Raw genomic sequence first — 20363 nt, forward strand, 5'->3', positions numbered from 1 at the left:
CCTATGTGAGTGTTTTCTGAATAAGTCAGGGGATGTTGGCATCTTGCTGGAATGAGGCTATAGTGGCCTCATGATCTCTAGGTGGATATATAGATGTGTCAGTGAGTTGTGGAGAATGGTTCTATCATATAAAGACCTCATCCCCTTAATTCTGTGACCTGCTAACTAAAACATCCTAAAATGAATTGCTTAATTACTCAAATGTTCTGCATTTTCATTCTTATTCAAATAATCAATTCTAAGAGCATTTCACTTTTGTTCCATGTTTCTGACCTTGAAACGGTTGATAAGATCATATCTGGTAAACAGTTCATAAATCATAAACTTCAGACTATGCTCTCCACTTGCTTCATTTAGGGCAAATACATCAAAAGACCATTTATCAACATCCTGTGGAAAAAAGAATAAATACTTTAGATGCCAATATCATACTGTTTCTACGAGAATTTATTCGAAAGATAAGGCATTGTACATTTAGCAGGTCATCTTTCAATTTAGCACGTCAAAGTGCACTTTGACCAGAGTTTCATAGGACAGGACCACTTGGTATCCATGGGTCCCCAAAATTTAGGCCATAATGCTTTATAAAGCACCAAAACCTTTTCTTTAATCCCAAAGTTACTAAAGTGATTTAATACATTTGATAATACCATAATACTGCCATTATCTTTAATCTCTCTCCAACTTCCTGCCATAAATCATTTTCTCAGAGTGGACCTCAATTTAGGGTAGAATTGCTAGTTACATAGGTGATGTCAATTGGGAAATACAGAAGAAATAGTCCCGGTTTTTCTTTCTTACTCACTTGATACATTGGTTGAAATTTCACCATAAGAGTTTGCAGTTTGGCATAAAGTTTTGATATTTATGTCCTGTTTTAAGATGTAAATATCGGCCTGGTGTGGTGGCTCATGCCTGTAATCCCAGCATTTTGGGAGGCCGAAATGGGCCGATCACGAGGTCAGGGGTTCGAGGCCAGCCTGACCAACATGGTGAAACCCCATCTCTGCAAAAAAAATACAAAAATTAGCCAGGTGTGGTGGTGCACGCCTGTAATCCCAGCTAATCAGGAGCCTGAGGCAGGAGAATCGCTTGAACCCGGTAGGCGGAGGTTGCAGTGAGCCAAGATCGTACTACTGCACTCCAGCCTGGGTGACAGAGTGAGACTCCATCTCCAGAAAGAAAGAAAGAAAGAAAGAAAGAAAGAAAGAAAGAAAGAAAGAAAGAAAGAGAGAGAGAGAGAGAGAGAGAGAGAGAGAAAGAAAGAAAGAAAGAAAGAAAGAAAGAAAGAAAGAAAGAAAGATTTCATAGCGAGATAGAGTATACACTATCTTTAATTATTAAAAGGTATTTTTTTACATTACTTTTCACCTGTTATTATTTGCTCTATCTTTGGCTGACTTACTAATACTTTGCTTGAGGGACAAGTGGTGAGAAAAAGGAAGTGGGCCTTTTGATTGAGGAGGAGGATAGTAATACTTGCATTTCATGCAATTCCCTAGGGAAGCAAGCAGGCCAGTAGGGAAACTGGAAAGTACCCCCTAACAGAGAGAGAGGGCAGTGAGCAGGGATATAAACCACTCCAGCCACCTCATTATTTTGCTTTGAAAATCTATAGAAGCACTGTAGTCTATTCTAATGGTTATCAGAAACTATTAGCAAGAAGGCCTACTGTTTATACACATACAGTAGGTTTAGTATTGAACAGTAAGTGGGCAACCATAAAGCTATGCATTAATTTTCTATTTGAGTAGGCATGTTTCAAATTTCACTCAACACATTTTTCTGGAGGCCAACTCTATGTGCTATAATATGCTAGAACCAAACTAAAAATCTGATAAAAAGTATTCAGTCTCTTTTAAAAATACTTCCTTCAAAAAATAATAGTAAGAGCTTCAAATGGTATTTTTAATCACTTGGAAACAAACACCAGTGAAATAGTTTTTGGTTTGCTTGTATGTCGTTATTATATTCCTTGCATTTGGCCCTTATTTGATCCCCAAATGCTTGCTTTATCTCTTTATATATTAAAAGTTATTATAAGTTCTGTTAGAAGGCATTTTACATCAGTAAATCTCAAAGGAGGCCAATAAATCTTTTATCAAACTCCAAAGCTAACAAGAGTTAGTTCAGACTCTTAGAAGGTTGCTATTTATATTTACAGTTCCAACTTGGGGGTTCCCACTGAGTAAAAGGTTAATTCTTTATTTCTTGAGAATTTTTTATAAACCCTGATGATTTACATTTGTAAACTACTGCAGATGCTTGGTTTTTATGTCATCAGATTGAGAACAAAATAGACAAGGAGGCTTCTCAGAAAATAAGAATTATTTAACTAAAACATTCTTTACTTGGTGATATTCCCTCTCTCAACCTGTTAGTTTATATCCTTTTTACTATACGACACTTTAGAAAAAATACTACATTCTTTCATACTAAAATATTTTGTTAGTTGGTTTTTAAGCAAAGATTCTTAAAATAAATAAAGTAAAAGTGAGTAATTTTCTTGCTCATTGTTAAGGAAATAATAGAGAAGGCAAAATCTCTCAAGAACCGAGGAATGATTAATATCCTTTAATGCAATGGTCCTCAGTATTTTGGCACCAGGGACTAGTTGTGTGGAAGAAAATTTTTCCACAGGCTGAGTTGAGGTTGGATGGTTTTGGAATGAAACTGTTCCACCTGATCAGCAGTGCACAACCCTCACATGCACAGATCACAGTAGGGTCTGCGCTCCTATCAGAATCTAGTGTCCTCTCTGATCTGACAGGAGGCAGAGAAACATGAATATAAAAAAGCACCAAAGGAAAATGAGCTATCTTTTAAAATTAATGAGATTAAAATCTAATGTGCAGCAGAGAAAAAAATGCAAAGAAGATGCTTAAAATTTTTAAAAACACAAATTTAAAATTAAAAAGGAGTACAATAAGTCAGAAATAAATCAACCCAAGATCTGCTGCTGCCAATATCCTTTAAATTCTTGGTTAATGCAGAAAAACCAACATGCAGATGTTTTAGGAGACAATGTTAAATTCCCTTAACCAAATTAGGCAATAGAAACAAGGAGTTTAGAAGGATGAGCCTACAAAATGCCTCTGTAGAAATAACATTTAGAAACAAGGCACATGAACGCCACACACACACACACACGCACACACACACACACACACAATGGGGCAAGTATGTGAGCCAACAACTTTACTCACTTCAGAGTTTCAACTCTGATCATTTCTAACATATGTAGCACTGCAATTGGGCCTTAGAATAGTGTAGCCACAGGAGAAGCCAAAGACAAGAGAGAGAAGTATTTTTTTCTTTCTTAATTTTATCTTACATTTTGTATTTTTTCAGACCTACAATCCTAAATAATTTCCTTCTATATGTTTTGTTATTTAAACATAATTGACTAAAACATCTTTTTATAACATGCATTTAACTCTTCCATAATATATTCATAACAAAATATGTACATTTTGACAAGTACTAGTGCCATTTCAAAATTAATTCAAGATCCACATAAATAAAATTAAGAAAAAAAACACACGTGTGTGTGCATACAAACATGCATATATATACGTTGATATCGTTTGTGTAAATCAGTCATTTGAATCTACGATGAGTCATGATTTGGAACACAGTTCTCTTTTAAATCGTTAGAATATGTTGAATTTTTAACGTTCTAAGATGTAGGCTGCAGTGAAGGCCTATTCTCATTTTCTCCTAGCCTTTTTAAGAACATTTTTTTAAATGACCATTTTATACATGAAAATAATGAAATTATGTCACCTTTAATGTTACGATGACAGCTGCTGGATATGCCAAACCAACCATATGATATGTTTTTCGGTACATCCTAAAAAAGACAAAAATAAGTGTAAATATAAAATTCATTTATTCAAAGTTTTCAACTATTTCTTAAATATAAGGGAAAAGATTACTTTTGACATGTTCACCTCTTATCATTAGTTACAGACTCCCTTTGTGTCAACAGTGATAACTATAGTCACCTTTTACTAAACATCTACAATGTGACAATGTAATATATTCTCTATTCACAATCACCCTGCAAAGTTAATGTGACTTTAGTTTCCATGTAAAGATATCCTTCCCTGAACTTTATCGTATTAAAAGATGCACTACACTTTGCATATGCAACAACTTTCTAACATGCCACCATATCCCTGACAGCAGAACGTTCTTGTTTTGTGTCCATTTATATGCCAAAATTTTTAGTCTGGAAGCTAAATGTCATAAAATATTTTCTTTATATTTTTATATTAAAATTATAGAGGGGGTATGTAGTATCATCAGAATTTACATAGCTCCCCCTTCTTTTATTTAATGATATTGGGGAAATCATATTAGCAAAAATTGTTTAAGTTTGTTCAAATTGTCATTCAATATTAAGAAAGGTTATTCAGAAAGAAAACAACGTTATTTTCATTTCCATAATAGTATCAATAACAAAAGTGGTTTTTTGTTTTTGTTTTGTGTTTCTTTTTCTTTTTTTTTTTTTTTTTTTTGAGACAGAGTCCCACTCTGTTGCCCAAGCTGGAGTGCAGTGGTATGATCTCTGTTCAATGCAAGCTCTGCCTCCCGGGTTCAAGTGATTCTCCTGCCTCAGCCTCCTGAGTAGCTGGGATTACAGGCATGCGCCACCATACCCAACTAATTTTTGTATTTTTAGTAGAGATGGGGTTTCACCATGTTGGTCAGGCTGGTCTCAAACTCCTAACCTCGTGATCCGCCCACACTGGCCTCCCAAAGTGCTGGAATTACAGGCGTGAGCCACCACGCCCAGCCAACAAAGCTGTTTTTAATAATCAGTGATTTGATTTTTTCTATCTTCTGCTGGGCAACCCAAATAGCATAAACCAAATATAAGAACCCCCTCCATGAATTCATGTGAGAAAAGAATCAATATGATAGCCTAGCATGTGATAGAGCAATAGTGCTTCTATTTGGGACTCTGAAAGAAGCATGTTTCCTCCTCCAAGGCCTGGTAAGAAAGAATACAATTGATGACTAATTATGTCCCTTAATTTTTATATCAAGTTAGTCCACAACAAGCTGAATTTCTAGACTATATGGCTGTAAATTCTCCCTACAAAAGGCCTGGTCAACGCCATAGCTTAATTAAATATAACGATAAATATGGTCGATGTAAGAAATGGTCACATGGACAATATTCTACGTCTTTTATAAAACTGCTATAGAAGATACTAAATTTTTTGATTCAGTGTTCCTTATGTTAAAAATGCTTGGGACATATTACTCAGTTTCTACGTAAAAGCCATCATTTGTTAAAGATAATCAAAGCTAAGCAATTTATCATGTTTTCCTTTCAAGTCTTGACTAGTTGGAAGTTCAGAATGAAAATACTGTGTTTAATTACATCTCTAGCCTAGGCTTTCTTGATGAAGTAGCTTTCCATTTTATTCTAGAGACCTTAAGCACAAAGCTTTCATGCTTCCACTTTATGTTTATTTTAAATAGTCATAAATTATTTTTGGATGTGGGTGATTAGGTAGAGTAAGAAATTATCCTATATCTCTATTGAAAGATTTTAGAACAGTTAAAACTAAAAATACTTATATTAATTACTCCATTGATAGAGGTATAATTATTCTAATCTTGCAAAGCAAGGAAGCTACTAATCATACTATACAAGATCTAGAATAATTACTATCAACAATGATACTAAGGTGTTTTTTTTTGGAAACAGTCTTTTCCATCTGTTTCCTCATTACTATTAATACTAAAAAAATGGAGGTGCAGGGGAAATGGAAGGATGATGAACAGGGAAAAGGGTCAATATAAAAATCATTCAGGGTTAAGAAATTTTAAAATGTTAATTAACATTAGCTCGACTTGACTTCATGGCACAGAAAGGCAAAGAGAACACATGCTTTGAATCACGTTAGCCACTCTCTGCTGTGTGACTATTGGAAACTATTTGGAAACTATTTAATGTCATTCATTTGTAAAACGAGAATAATTATAAGCTTTTTGTGAAGAGTAAATGATTCTCAATACAAGAAAGCCATCATTTTTATTATTATTGTAACTGTTCTCATTACTTTGCAGCCAGTATCATTGGTTCAAAATCTTATATCTGGCTTCAATGGGACCTCTGATGCTACTGAGTTTCTTAAACTTGGGATAGGTTGAGAAATGAATACCAATATACTTTCTCATTACATGGAATGTAAAGGAAGACAAAGACAATTACCCTTCCAAAGACATAGCAAAACTTTCCCATTATCATACTTTTCTAATTCTATAATCAGGAATAGAATTCTAGGATGGAAAATTAGAAAATTAAGATGGAATATTAAGATGACTCATCCTTGAATTAGAATGAGCATCAGAGATATCTTAACCCAGTTGTCTCACACTTTAGTAAACAGGTGATATATTACAAGTTTCTGAAAAATGATAGTGAATTTCCTGGGCTCCTAAAGGTGGTGAAAGTCTAACTGGAAATGTAGTGGATTATTTTTGGAAGTTTCTGTAATAGTTACAAGATATAATTCAAAAACTCTTTAAAAATACTATTTTAAGGCTGGGCGCAGTGACTCACACCTGTAATCCCAGAACTTTGGGAGCCCGAGGCGGGTGAATCACCTGAGGTCAGGAGTTCGAGACTAGCCTGGCCAACATGGGAAACCCTGTCTCTACTAAAAATACAAAAAAAAATTAGCCGTGCGTGGTGGCATGCGCCTGTAATTCCAGCAGGAGAATCTCTTGAACTCGGGAGGCGGAGGTTGCAGTAAACGGAGATCAAGCCACTGCACTCCAGCCTGGGTGACAGAGCCAGACTCCGTCTCAAAGAAAAACAAAACAAAACAAACACACAAACAAAAAACAACACTATTTATACCAGGCACTCTGCAAGGCAACAGACTTATTAGTGGAAGGCAAGGGAAATATTGTTGCTATTTCACAGGGCTTATTCCAGTGGTGAGGAGAAATGAAAAATAAGAGACAATATATGATTACAAACAGGAATACGTGCTAGGAGGTAAAGCACTGGCTGGGGGCAGCAATAGTGAGGAACAGCATAGAGTGATCCGGGAAGGCCTCTGGAACGGTAAAAGGGCCAGCCCGCCATGTTGAAGGGTGGGGAGAACCACTTCTGACAGAAAATAACAGGATGAATGGCTCCAAGGCAGGAAAGAGCTTAGAAATGTTCTCGAAATTGAAATCAGGCTGGTATAGGTGTTCAGTCAAGGATGAAGGTTGCAGTAGATGAGGCTAGAAAGCAGAAAGTGACCTAACTAGGCTCAAGTGAATTGGGAAACCCTCTGGTGGTTTGAAGCTTAAGAATGACAGGAACTAGGCCGGGCACGGTGGCTCACACCTGTAATCCCAGCACTTTGGGAGGCCTAGGTGGGTGGATCACGAGGTCAGGAGATCGAGACCATTCTGGCTAACACGCTGAAACCCCGTCTCTACTAAAAATACAAAAAAATTAGCTGGGCGTGGTGGCGGGCGCCTGTAGTCCCAGCTACTCGGGAGGCTGAGGCAGGAGAATGGCGTGAACCCGGGAGGTGGGGCTTGCAGGGAGCTGAGATAGCGCCACTGCACTCCAACCTGGGTGACAGAGCCAGACTCCATCAAAAAACAAAAAAAAAAAAAAGAAAAGAATGACAGGAACTAATTTATATTCTAAAAACATCACTGTGGAATGGCTTGGTTGGGGGTGGGCAAGTGAGGAGGAGAGGAGCCCAGTTAGAAAGTTACTGTTATATTTCTGAAGGCAGATAGTGGAGGCTTAGATTGTGGTTGCAGGAGTGGAGATGAGGAAGTGAGTGGATTCAGAATGCATATGGGTAAGTAATTGCCAGGGCTTGCCAGGGAATTGAATCTTGGGAGGAAGCATTTAAAGGAAGAAGCAACAAGACTTCAAGTAGACTTTCAGCTGTCAGGATTGAAGATGATTACTTTTGAAAATTTCCAATAAACTTGTCCCACTATTTTTATGCACCTACTAGTGGGGATTCAACAGTGATTAAAAAAAAAGATTTTATTTCCATATGTTCTTAGCACATTGATTTCTTAAAGACTGCTTACTAATTTAGTTACCTGAAGTACAATTTTATACTTTTATAGGCTACTAAATAAAATGTGTTTTATATAACACATGAAAAAATTGGAATTTAGCATATTCATATATTTTATATATTATAACCTTCTCTTGAATGGAAATGGAAATTCAGTTGATCTTCCTCCACAGTTTACATTTTTTCCCAGTTTGCCAAGTTCTGTAATATTTTTTTAAACAAAGAAGACAAAATATACACTTCTTTAGCAAATCAAACATACTCTCATGTTTCATCTGTGATTCTCTCACAGATTTTCTGATGTACTATTTAGATATTTTTAATTTGATGCTAGAGAAAAGTCATCTTTAAATTGCACAGTGTATTTAACCATCTTTAAGCTTTATATTTGTTGCCATGCATTCTCATTTACACTTTTAGAAATTCAAATGTGCTTTCCATTGTCCCTTTGGCAGAAGAAAATTCAAGCTTGTAATGTTTATTAACGGTAATGCCTAGAGATATCAGAAGATGAGAAATAATGCAGTTTCCCTAAAATTTAATTTTAGGCATATTGGCAAAAATTTTCTGTTTCTCAACTTTATTAGTTTCTAAAATATTCAAATAATCATTCCGCATATAATTTCATGTAATTATTTTTTAATCTAAGGGATTTCTGATAACTACTTTTCAATTTTGTCAAACATAAAATGTCTATTTTGGCGAGTCTTTTGTAGTTTTAGTTCTAGGAAATATCTTGTTTCCTAGATGGAAAAAATAAGCTGTATTCTTAAGGCTGAAAGAATGTAAAATTGGGTCATATTAACATGTGTTTCACATTGAAAACTCTCATGATATAACTAGGCATTTCTAGGGGCCATCATATATCCCTTGCTTCAGTGACAGAAATGTTGAAAAAAAAAAAACCTATCAAAGTGAGCACAAGAGAGATTTCCTCCATTATGGAAAGATGGGAAGCAAATGGTCTTCTGTCTTTACGGCAGAGGAAGGCCTAAGTGATCTTGACATGTAGATTGCTACCCAGTGTAGAATGTATTTCATGAAATGTTACATTTTATTCAGGTAAAATTAGTTGTGTAACATATACATGTGTCAGAACCGTTTTTAAACAGTTGTTCACAAAGGTTCATTTGAGGAGAAAGGTCATTCAAAAATCTTTGCTTTCAGTCTTTATGTCAACTTAAAATAAATAAAAAAGAATGCATCCGGGACCAGGTGTTTTTGTTGTAGGTAAGTTCATCATAAAGTCCCAAATTTATTCATTCTAGTTATAATTATGATCACAGTTTTCCTCAATAAGTGAAATATAGACCGCTCATACCCTTGATAAAATGAACGTATCTGCTGCCTTTCAAATGTTATTGTCTTGAGATACCAACAATTTCACTTACCTTTCCACAAAAATTCCAGCTTGAACAGCATGCACAATGCTCCGAAATTTTGGTTTTTCCTCAGGTTTCCTTTTTGTCATCCCCATTTTCCGTGTAAAGGTAGAAGCCAACCAGTCTCGGACTTCAGATGGGACTGAGTCAGTCTGAATGTCACTGAGCTCATCTTCAGTATCCAGAAGTCTTCTACAAAAATTTATACAGATTAAACTTTTTATAAAAAAGTGAAGAAAAACTCATAACAGAAAAACAAGGATTGCAATGGGATTTAAAATATAGCCAATCACTCTCTGATTATTCCTTAATATGTACTCTCTAAAGAAAGAAAAAAATTCATTAACATTTAGAAAGCTCTTAATTTCTCAAATTGATCATATGAAGACAACAACGAATAGACTTGAGCATTTGCAGCTTCCCAAACATTTCAGCACAATGATATACCAGTCTAGAGGTACTGACCGTTAATATCTTTAGTGTGCTATTCTAATAATGAATAAAACGAAGGAAAGGGAAGAGAATTCATAAACAGATGTCTGCTATTAAAGGAAGCAACTGGAGTGGGAAGAAAAAAGTGGGATTGAATCTATAATAGTTGTCATATACTTAATAATCTTGTGTGTATCTTAGGTATTAGTACATGCTATTTGAATAAGGCTTTGCAATTTATAAAAGTCATTCGCAGATGGTACTTCATTGGATAAGTACCTCTAAATTTTAGGAAAATAACCACTTAAGTGTTCCCGAAGATATCCATTCTATCAATGTCACAGATTTTAAAAGTGAAAAAAAAAAAAAAAAGAAAACACATGATATTAAATAGATTATGTTTAAAGTGCATTTCAGGTGACCAGGGGATGGTGATCTCATGGGTTTAGAACAGCTGGCTAAGGAAATCAACCCAGTGAGTGAGGTAGTGAACAGGAACTGAAACAATGACCACGCTCTGTATAAGCTCCAGGTAGATAAAATTGACTGGACTGCTGAGTCATAACAGCTGCCATTAAAGAGGAAACTAAGGAAACACCGTTATTTTAAGGCCAGTCAGCTTCGGCAGTCAAGAACTTCCTAAAGGTCTGAACTGGCAACATCCCAGAGGCTCCCCACCAAATACAGAAACAGCTTACAGAACAGTTGAGCTTTGCCTCCAGGAAGAACACAGGCCAGCTCTGCCTGCCATTTGACTCGGTTCTTTCCTTATCTGTGCACCAATCTAAAAACTCTGGCACATGTTAGCTTTAACCTTTGGGTTTCATCTGCTTTTGAAAATCTCTTTGCCCAGACCCAGGCCTAAGGATTACGAGCCGATGTTGGAAGGTGGCCAGAGATGGTTGTACATGCTAATGCCTCAGAAACAAGGCACAGGCCATCTCAAAAAGCAGGGACAAAACAAAGGACAAAAAACAGGAGGTCTCCACAAAGAACTCAACCTGACCAAAGAGAGGCTCAAAAGGTAATATGCAGAAGAGGAACTCTTCATGTTCCTTTAAATGATCTCTCATATATGCTGCTGTTTCCTATAAACCTACAGAAAAGTCATTTGCCAATATTTCTTTTCCATGGTATTAAATAAGCATGAATGTATTTATGAAATACCTTATAAAAAATAAACATAAGTTCTAGAGTCACAAAGATACATGTATACATATAACGATAAAAAATATTTAGAGTTGAATGCTAATACTGATTAATACTCTATATGATTTTTAACTTTCTTTCTGATCTTACATTTGGATGATTTTGATTTACTCCTAAAACACTGAACTAGAAAATTAAAGCAAAATAGTTTATCTTTTTGCCCATTTGAAATTAGATTCCCTAGCCCATTTCAGCAAGTCACTAAACTACATGGCTTGAAAATATCACTACTTTAAAGATAATGCCATTTCTACTATCTCTTATGCAGTGATCAAATACAGGGTAGGTAGAATAAGTGGAATAGGAATAATTGTGGTGTAATCTTGTGATGTCACCATGCTCCAAGCATTCCACTGTAGCCTAGTTTTGTCAGCTAATCTCCTTAGAATGACAGAAACCTGGCTGATGGTGCCAATTCCTCCACAGTAAATTTCATGTTGATGGCTTTAAAGCTGTATGTCCTACACTCATAAATGATCCAAGACAGCTCACCAAACGTGACAAAACCAGCATATGGAAGTGATATTCCACATAGTAGAGTGGTACTTAGGAGGCTGGAAATCCTTAGTCGTGATGCATGAGGTCATCTACTGAGAAGAAAGTGCATATAATTTTAGGGAGAAATAATGATACAGATTAATTAGGGACACACAAATAAAGGACAACAGTGTGTTAAGGGAAGTGCATGGAATATGCTATTGCATAACTTGAAAACGGAATCTTGAAAAGGCAACAACTAGCTCCGTGAGGTTTAATTTTATGTGTCACCATAGGTAGGTTATGGTGGCCAGTTGTTTGGTCAAACACCAATTTAAATGTTGCTGTGAAAGTATTTTTTAGATGGGATTAACATTTAAATCAGTAGACTTTGAGTAAAGCAAATCACCCTCTAAATTATGGGTAAGCCTCATCTAATCAGTTGAAACCCTAAGAAAAATAAGGTCCCCCAAAGAGAAAGGAATTCAGCTTTCAGAACGCCTTTGAAATCAAGACTGCAACAATGACTCCTGCTAGGGTTTCCAGCCTGCCAGTTTGCTTTGCAAATTTCAGACTTGCCAGCACCAATAATCACATGAGCCCATTCCTTAAAATACATATCTCGCTCTCTCTCTCCTCTCTCCTCTCCTCTCTCTCTCTCGTGTGTGTGTGTGTGTGTGTGTTGTGTACCTGTTGGTTTGGATAAGAAATCATCTTTCCATCATTTACGAATGCCGTGTGATAACTACCAGTGTAGATTATAAATAAAATAGAATATAAAGACTCAGTTCTCTACTAATATTCATTTAATAGAACATACCAGTCCTATTTCTCATGTAAAAATCCTATTTGCAATGAAATAAAATGCCTTTGTAGCAATTATAAATCTAAACACCATACTGTTTAAACATTACAGAATTATTATCAAACTAAATGAAGTGATTAAAAATTGAAAAAATGAGAATGATCCCTTATCAGGTAGAACTTATATTTTAAAAGAAAGACTAAAAATAAAATAAGAATTGTGATATAAGGTTAATTATGAGAGGAAACACTACGTTAGATAAGATGATCAGATAGTTAAGACCCAAACAATGAGAAAGTATTAGATATAGGAAAGTCTGGGGGAAGTCTGTTCTATCTATTCCAGATAGAAAGAAGGGCAAGTACAAAGGCCCGAGGCATGATCAGTATTGGCATGTTTGAGGAACAAGAAGGAGGCCAAATGTGGCTGGAGTATACTGAGTGAGAGAGAGTGTGACTCAAGTTGGGAGGCAAACATAGGTATAAGTAAGCTAATATCAGGCCTTGGAAGGATTCTGTCATATTTGCAATGGCAGGTCACTGAATTACTTTAAGCAGGATGTGATATGATTTATGTAACTAAAAGACTAATGTGCATGCTGTGAGAGGAATAGAAAAAGTTGTAAGAATGGTGTTTTGAGTTTAGTTAGTTTAGTTAACTGAGCACAATTGCAAAAATGGTCTTTTATTTTGGAAGTTCACTACTTTTCAAAGACCGTAATTGGTATTGAGTTGGGCATCATTTTGTCCTGTAAACACATGGCTCAAAGTCTTAATGGTATATTATTTACTTATTATTATTATTATTATTATTGTTATTATTTTTGAGATGGAGTTTCACTCTTGTTGCCCAGGCTGGAGTGCAATGGCGTGATCTTGGCTCACCACAACCTCTGCCTCCCGGGTTCAAGCGATTCTCCTGCCTCAGCCTCCTGAGTAGCTAGGATTACAGGCACGTGCCACCACGCCTGGCTAATTTTGTATTTTTAGTAGAGATGGGGTTTCTCCATGTTGGTCAGGCTGGTCTCGAACTCCCGACCTCAGGTGATCCGCCTGCCTTGGCCTCCCAAAGTGCTGGGATTACAGGTGTGAGCCACCATGCCCGGCCTTAATGGTATATTATTAATGTTTTCTCAGACTATACATTTTTTTCTGTTCCATTTGTTTGGTTCTCTTCTTCAGGGAAATGGATTATGCCTATCAGAGATCTCTTTTATCTAGTTTCCATATCTATCAATCATTTTTCCACTAAACTTTTTTTGAAAAATTAATGTCTTGGTCTTATCCTGTTTTGTTTACCTTTTTCTTTTTTTTTTTAACCTTTAAAGTATTTTATTTGTCAAACACTCTACTGTGTTTTCAGTAATGTCTCTTTTAATTTTGTGGCTTATGGCTTGGCTGTCTCTACAGGGTAGCCTCATTTTCCTCCTCCATTTGCTGACTATGTGTACCCATGTTTCACCTCCTTGTATTATCATATTATTTACCTCTTGAAACCTTTTTCTTTGTTTTAATTGTATTTTTTTTTCTACAGAATTGATGATTTCATGAAGTTCTTGAATTCATAGGATGAGCTCACAGATCTGTACATTCCTCTGGCATGGGTTCTTTGTCATGTGTTTTTCCCTATCTTTTCCACCTTTGTTCTTGTGGTATTTTTTGTATGGATTCCGTGTTGGTTTGTTTTTGAAAACTGTTCATTCTTGTATGAGAGAACTTCTTTCCAAATCAGAAGGTTGAAGAGAAGGACCAGGAGAATGTGTACAGCAGAAAAGAAGTGAATCTAGGTATGAGTTCAGTTGTGTGTCCCTGTGTGCAAGAACTGACTTAACTTTCTCTTCAGCTGACAGAAATAGTAGCTGCAGGTCTGTTTCTCAAAGATTTTTCTCTGTTCTACAGCCTAGTTACAACAATGGCCTTTGAGATCTTCATCTGCCTGTGCATGCATCTCTGCTACTCCAGTGTGTGAAATGGGGGAAGCCTCCATAGCCAGCCAACATACCTTGACCTTTTTATTCTACTCAAGAGGTTTCTAATTTTTCCTTTTTGAATGATCATGATTACCTAGAGAACTCTGTACTATGCTATCCCTGCCTGAGAGCCACAATCTCAGGCACCTTCTTCATTTAGACTTACAGAAAAATCGAGTGTATAGTACAGAGAATTCCCATTCATCTCATCTCCATCCCCACCTTCACAGTTCCCATATTATTGACATCTGGTATTATTGTGGTACAGTTATTTCAGCTGATGAGCCAATGTTAATACATAATTATTAATTAACAACCATAGTTTACATGAGGACTCACACTTTCTGTTGTACATTCTATGGGTTTTGATAAATGTATAATGACATATGTCTACTATTACAGTATCATACAGGGTAGTTCCACTGCCCTAAAAAAAATCCCTATACTTCATCTATTCAACCTTCCTTCCTTCCCTCACCTCTGGTCCCTGGCAACCACTATCTTTTTGCTGTCTCCTTAGTTTGGCCTTTTCCAGACCATCAGATACTTAGTATCATATAGTAAAAGGCTAGACTTTTTAATATTGGCTTATTCCACTTAGTAATATGCATTTTTCTCCATGTCTTTCCATGGCTTGATAGCTAATTTATTTATATTGCTAAATAATGCTCTATTGTATGCACAGATAGTTTGTCTATGCATTCTACTATTGAAGGACACCTTGATTGCTCCAAGGTTTGACAATTATGAACAAAGCTCCTATAATCAGGTGCAGCTTTTTTCAACTCATTTGAGTAAATGCCAAGGAACACAATGGCTGGATGGTATCATAAGTGTTTAGTTTTGCAAAAACTGCCAAACTGTCTTGCTATATACCATTTTGTATTCCCACCTGTAATGAATGAGCCAGAGGCCAAGCTGCCATCATCTCTTGCCTGGCCTCCTGTGCGGCCTGCTAACTGTCCTCCCCCTCTTGCTCCTGACCCCTGTCAGTCTCTTCTTCCCTCTACAGCCAGAATGCCTCTTTTAAAGTTTAAGTCAGACCACAATGCCTTATTCATAAAGCTCCACATAAGTCATCTCAAGCTAAGTCTCCAACCTCACCTTTTAACCAGTTCCCCTTTATTCATTTTGCTCCAGTGACACTAGCCTTGCTGGATGCAAAGCTGCCAAGCTTGCTTTTGCTTCAGGGCCTGTGTACTTACTATTCACTCTACTTAGAATCTTATACTCAGATATTTGTGTGAATCGTTTCCTTACTGCATTCAGGTAGAGAGGACATCCCTGTGCCCGCCCCCAATAGTAAGCATTTTTATTTTTATTTTGTCTTTTCATTCTGCTATAGTCTTTTTTCATTTTTCTTTTCTTTTTTTTTTTTTTGACAGAGTCTCGCTCCGTCGCTCAGGCTGTAGTGCAGTGGCATGATCTCGGCTCACTGCAGCCTCTGCCTCCCATGTTCAAGCAATTCTCCCGCCTCAGCCTCCCAAGTTGCTGGGATTAAAGGCGTGCCAACACACCCAGCTAAATTTTGTATTTTTAGTAGAGACAGGGTTGGGTTTCGCCATGTTGGCCAGGCTGGTCTCAAACTCTTGACCTCAAGTGATCTGCCCGCCTCAGCCTCCCAAAGTGCTGGGATTGTATACAGCTGTGAGCCACCATGCCCAGCCTTACCCTGTTATAGTCTTCTTAGCACTGACCACTACTAGATGCCATACCATATGTCCACTGGTTTGTTTGTTCATTTTATGCTTACAGTCTAGCAGCCTGGTCTGCAAAGACCTAGAGAGCAGAGAGTTGGCCTTCTGTTGTACACTGCTGTATCATCAGCTTCTAAAATCATGTGTGACACAGAGCAGGGGGTCAATATATATCCACTGAATGGCTATAAAATGTCTAGAAATATTTACATTAGACTAATTGTAACTGATTACCTTCACGAGTGGAGTAAGGATAGAAATGGTCTTATTTGATTGATATAATCAAATTTATTGCTGCTTATGCGGCAACAACATCTTGGGAGCAAATTCACTGCTGCCAATCATCTCCTTCATTGCCTTTAGATTAAGTTGTTCCTGAATAATCATGTTGCATATTATTGAAACAAATTGTGGGGAAACATATATATTTGGTGTAGAAAAAAAACTAAATATTTTTGATAGCACAGGAAAGAAAACTTTAAAAAAGTGTGCATTGTTTATATGCCTTTAGCCAAGAAACTCAGTATTTCTGTCAAATATTAGCTCTTTTATGCTCATTTATCACATAGAGAAGAGTAAGAAACTTCTAATGATGACATAAGTAAGTGTACACAGGTTCATTAAGATAGTTATTCCAGTTTGGAGAGAAGAAAGTTGAAAAACAGGTAGATCAAACCTAAATTTGAATACATTTTGAAAATAACTAATAAACCTAAAGACATATTTCTCCCTACTCCCCTCCATTTACCTCTTCTTACTTATTCATTTTCCCTTTCCCTCGTACCCGCCTTGTACTCTGTGTCTTCTTCCGTCTGAGCAAAATGAGCAGCTCCTCAAGTTTCACCTGACCACGCTAGACAGTGCAGGAACAAAAACTATAATGTAATATGGACTAGTCATTGTCATCCTGTACTTTTCATGGACAGAGAATTATTATAAAGAATTTTCCTATACATTTATCTAAGACATGAAAATATCTGAATACTTCTATAAGATTATGCCACATGTAAAACATATATGACTACATTTTGTCCTCATTTCATTTTTGAAAGAAATTTGTGAAAGGAGGATAATAAAATAGGATCTCAACTATCATAGTTAATTTTGTTTTACAAACATCTAATAGCTTCATTGCTCTTTATTCTAATGTTAAAGGGCAGAGTTTGAATAATCATTTACATTGTAAATGCTTTTTAAAAATGAAGACTTTGTTTTTAAGAAACATACAACATGAAAAAATGATGACTGGTACATTTTCCTTAGGAATTTTTAAATTTGTCAAGACCAGCCTGGCCAACATGGTGAAACCTTTTCTCTACTACAAATACAAAAATTTAACTGGGCGTGGTGGTGCACCATGCTTGTAATCTCAGCTACTGGGGTGGCTGAGACAGGAGAATCACTTGAACCCAGAACCAGAGGTTACAGTGAGACAAGATCACACCACTGCACTCCCTCCAGCCTGGGCCACAAGTGCAAGACTGTCAAAAAAAAAAAAAAAAAAGAAAGAAAGAAAAAAGCAATTCTTAAAATGTGCTATACAGAAAAAGAAATGATAAGGAATATATGTGTAAAATGTTACCACTGTTTACCTCCGAAAAATGCTCCCACTGGTGTTTGATACGACTTTAGTTTTAGTCCCAGTGGAGTCAATAAAGCATAAAGTCGGGGGTTTCTAAACACGACCTGGGTGCAGATGGGGGCCAGTGAACTGTGAAAACTGACCCTGCATCCAATCTGTGACTCAACTAATCCTTCGGAGCTATTTATAATCATAATTTTCTCTTGAAATCAGATGACATAACTCCCAAAGGGCTTATATTTTGAACTAAAAAGTTTGCAGGGAAGGGAAGTAAAGAAGGAGGCGGCCACGGAAGCAGAGGTCATGGGATTTTGACTCTTACAATTATATGTCAGTGAAAATATTTCTGTCCACAGTGGACTCTTGGAAAATGATTACATTCGTGTACTGATGTGGTTATTTCTGGGCAATTGGTACCCACAATTACACCTTCTAAGTGCTAAAATTCAAGTGCTAGGTGCGGTTAGGAGATACTGGTTTCTCAAGTTTGAAATGTTCCTTTCCTGCTTTACTATTCTTATAAAGGACATGTTTCATGCAGCAATGAACTCATTCAGTTCTTTCCCCTAACATTTGATGGGCCCAGGGTAGGAGCATATTTCATCTAAATACCATTTAACTAAATATTTTAAAATTACATATCAGGTGACTAAACTGCTATATGTTCTATCCTTCTACCTTTTAATAAGTTTTATAAAAGACAGACAAGTTGGGTGAACTGAAAGTTCTCAGCTCCTTGTGTGACAGCGCTGGGCCAGCAACCTGCAGCACCACTCTGCACCACAGGTGGAAACCTCAGCCCTCAAGTACAGTCTCCATCAACCTACCTAGCTTTGAAAGGAGCTGCTTCTTGGCCACTCCTTGGTTTGAAAGGGTACAAACACCAATAGCGTCCTGGGTCCCTTGAGAGGAAAGACCTAATAAGAAAGCCCAGTAAGATGTAGGAGACAGGCTTGGGGACTTTGGGTAGAGAATTCTGGGGTCTTCTGCCCAAAATAAGGTAAAGGAACATATTGGGAAGAGCAGGGAATTCCAGGGTCCTATAGTATCTGGAGGGGGAAGAGGGCCATGGACTTCAGCTTCTTCTTGGTATTGCAGGGCACACCATGTGGAGAGGAACACCAAAGAGAACCCTTGTCAGGCCCTTTGAAGTGGGGAATGGTGCCCAGGGAAGCAGCTTCACTGGCCTGAGACTAAAGGTGATACTGAACGCGTACGTTGCAAGTATCTTCCAGGACAGCTGGAGGAATTAAGGGTGATTCATCTTTCCATAGTAGGAATACTCTTGTTGGAGTAAGTGGTTTCCTCCTAGGAGAGTCCATTAGTATTATTTCTTTGATTAACCTATGTCTGTGTTCTGAGCTGCCTGTACCCTTCTTCACCCTTACCCCCCAAACCCCCCAAAAAACAAAAAACAAACCAAAACTCTGAAGGTAACACCAGTCCTTCACTCAGGCTTCAGAACTGTTTGAGGATCGATATGGATGATAATGCCAGCTGCTTTATTGCTTTCTCACTAAGAACCAGGCAAGAAACCAAGCTTTAGCTTATTTAATCCTCATAATACCACCACGAGGAAGATCTAATTATTATTGCTACTTCTATTTTACTGATAAATAGACTGAGGCACAGATGTCTTGAGTGATTTGTGCAAAGTCATTCAACCAGGAGTGTCCGCGTCACATGTTTTGGTCATGTATGTCTGGTTTCGGGGTCTGAGTTACTGATTGATAAGTTATCCTCCACTTGAAATGCATTTTTTTCTTACTGAGTACCCAGACTGCCTTCACATTCGGTCAACGCTAATGCCAGTAATCATTTTCTCTATCTCCTCTCTGCCTTGAAACTTATGGTTAAAAAGAACTGATCTTAAAAAGTCTTAAAGGAGTTTGATCTGTCAGGAAATCTTTAGTTGGAGGAAGCTTGAATTTAATTTCCAGTGCTAGTATGTTGAATTGTTTTCTCATAGAGAAATATACCTGGATGACAAAATTTCAGGACACTTTGAAGTACAATAAATTAAATGTCAGGATGGAAATAGGTAATACATTTGAAATGCCATATCTACTTGTCAGTAACCTACTTACTAAGTGCTAAATACATTTGAATTATTTCTTTCAGGCCGCCACTGAAGCATGTTTATTTATTCCCTGTTTTGTTCCAAAAAGGATTTAAAATGGCAAGCTTACAAATTTATCTCAATAGCTGTTTTTTTTTTTTTAAAAAAAAAAAAACAGTTTCCTGATAGATTTGTTCAATGTTCCTCTGGTATAGTTAGCCTCTCCCTGACCCAACTTTTTTTTTTTAACTGTGAGAAGATGACCATTGTATATGAGTGACTATGAAGACTGAACTTTTGGGTGGAGAAGTCAGTTATGCCGACCTTAGCTCAATTCCCAAAAGGCAAATCTTGGTGTAAATGAGGTCAAGTAAGGATAATGTTGAAGTTAGATGTGGCTTTCTCCAAAGTAAGACCTACGGAGTGCTTGGTGCCTCCTCCGTACCCAATCTAGGAAGCAAAGGTGGAGGCAGTGGAGGTCCTGTCCCCCAGGAGAGGCAGAAAGGACCCAAAGAATGTTGAGGGGAAGGGCCTGAGAAAGAGTCAAATTGCTTGGAGAGCTGGGATCAAGATTGTATTTTTGGAGTCGTTTGGGGATGGAATTGGGGATAATGGGTGAGGCAGAAAACTGCCCAAAGCCTTGCTGATGACTCTTGGCTTCCCACCGGGAAATCCTCTTGGCTCA

At 37.1% G+C, this 20363-nt stretch overlaps 1 protein-coding gene across 14 annotated transcripts in view; it reads right to left on the bottom strand.

Moving 5' to 3' along the window:
- Nucleotides 1-20363, bottom strand: part of PDE1A (phosphodiesterase 1A) — a 481643-nt gene that overhangs the window by 86834 nt on the left and 374446 nt on the right. For 12 of the 14 annotated variants that reach the window (XR_008659593.2, XM_055289921.1, XM_055289924.2 and 9 more), the window contains 3 exons: nt 9458-9640; nt 3787-3853; nt 274-390 (listed from right to left, as the gene is read on the bottom strand). Coding sequence is in view for 13 of the 14 variants with exons in the window: in XM_055289921.1 (XP_055145896.1) it covers nt 274-390; nt 3787-3853; nt 9458-9640 (367 nt within the window). In the remaining variant the exon portion in view is untranslated. Of the gene's footprint in view, nt 1-273; nt 391-3786; nt 3854-9457; nt 9641-11145; nt 11397-20363 lie in introns of those variants that run through there. The other 2 variants (XM_063645621.1, XM_055289930.2) reach the window with 2 other exon arrangements.

Source organism: Symphalangus syndactylus, chromosome 8, assembly GCF_028878055.3.
Source record: "Symphalangus syndactylus isolate Jambi chromosome 8, NHGRI_mSymSyn1-v2.1_pri, whole genome shotgun sequence".
Lineage (NCBI taxonomy): Eukaryota > Metazoa > Chordata > Mammalia > Primates > Hylobatidae > Symphalangus > Symphalangus syndactylus.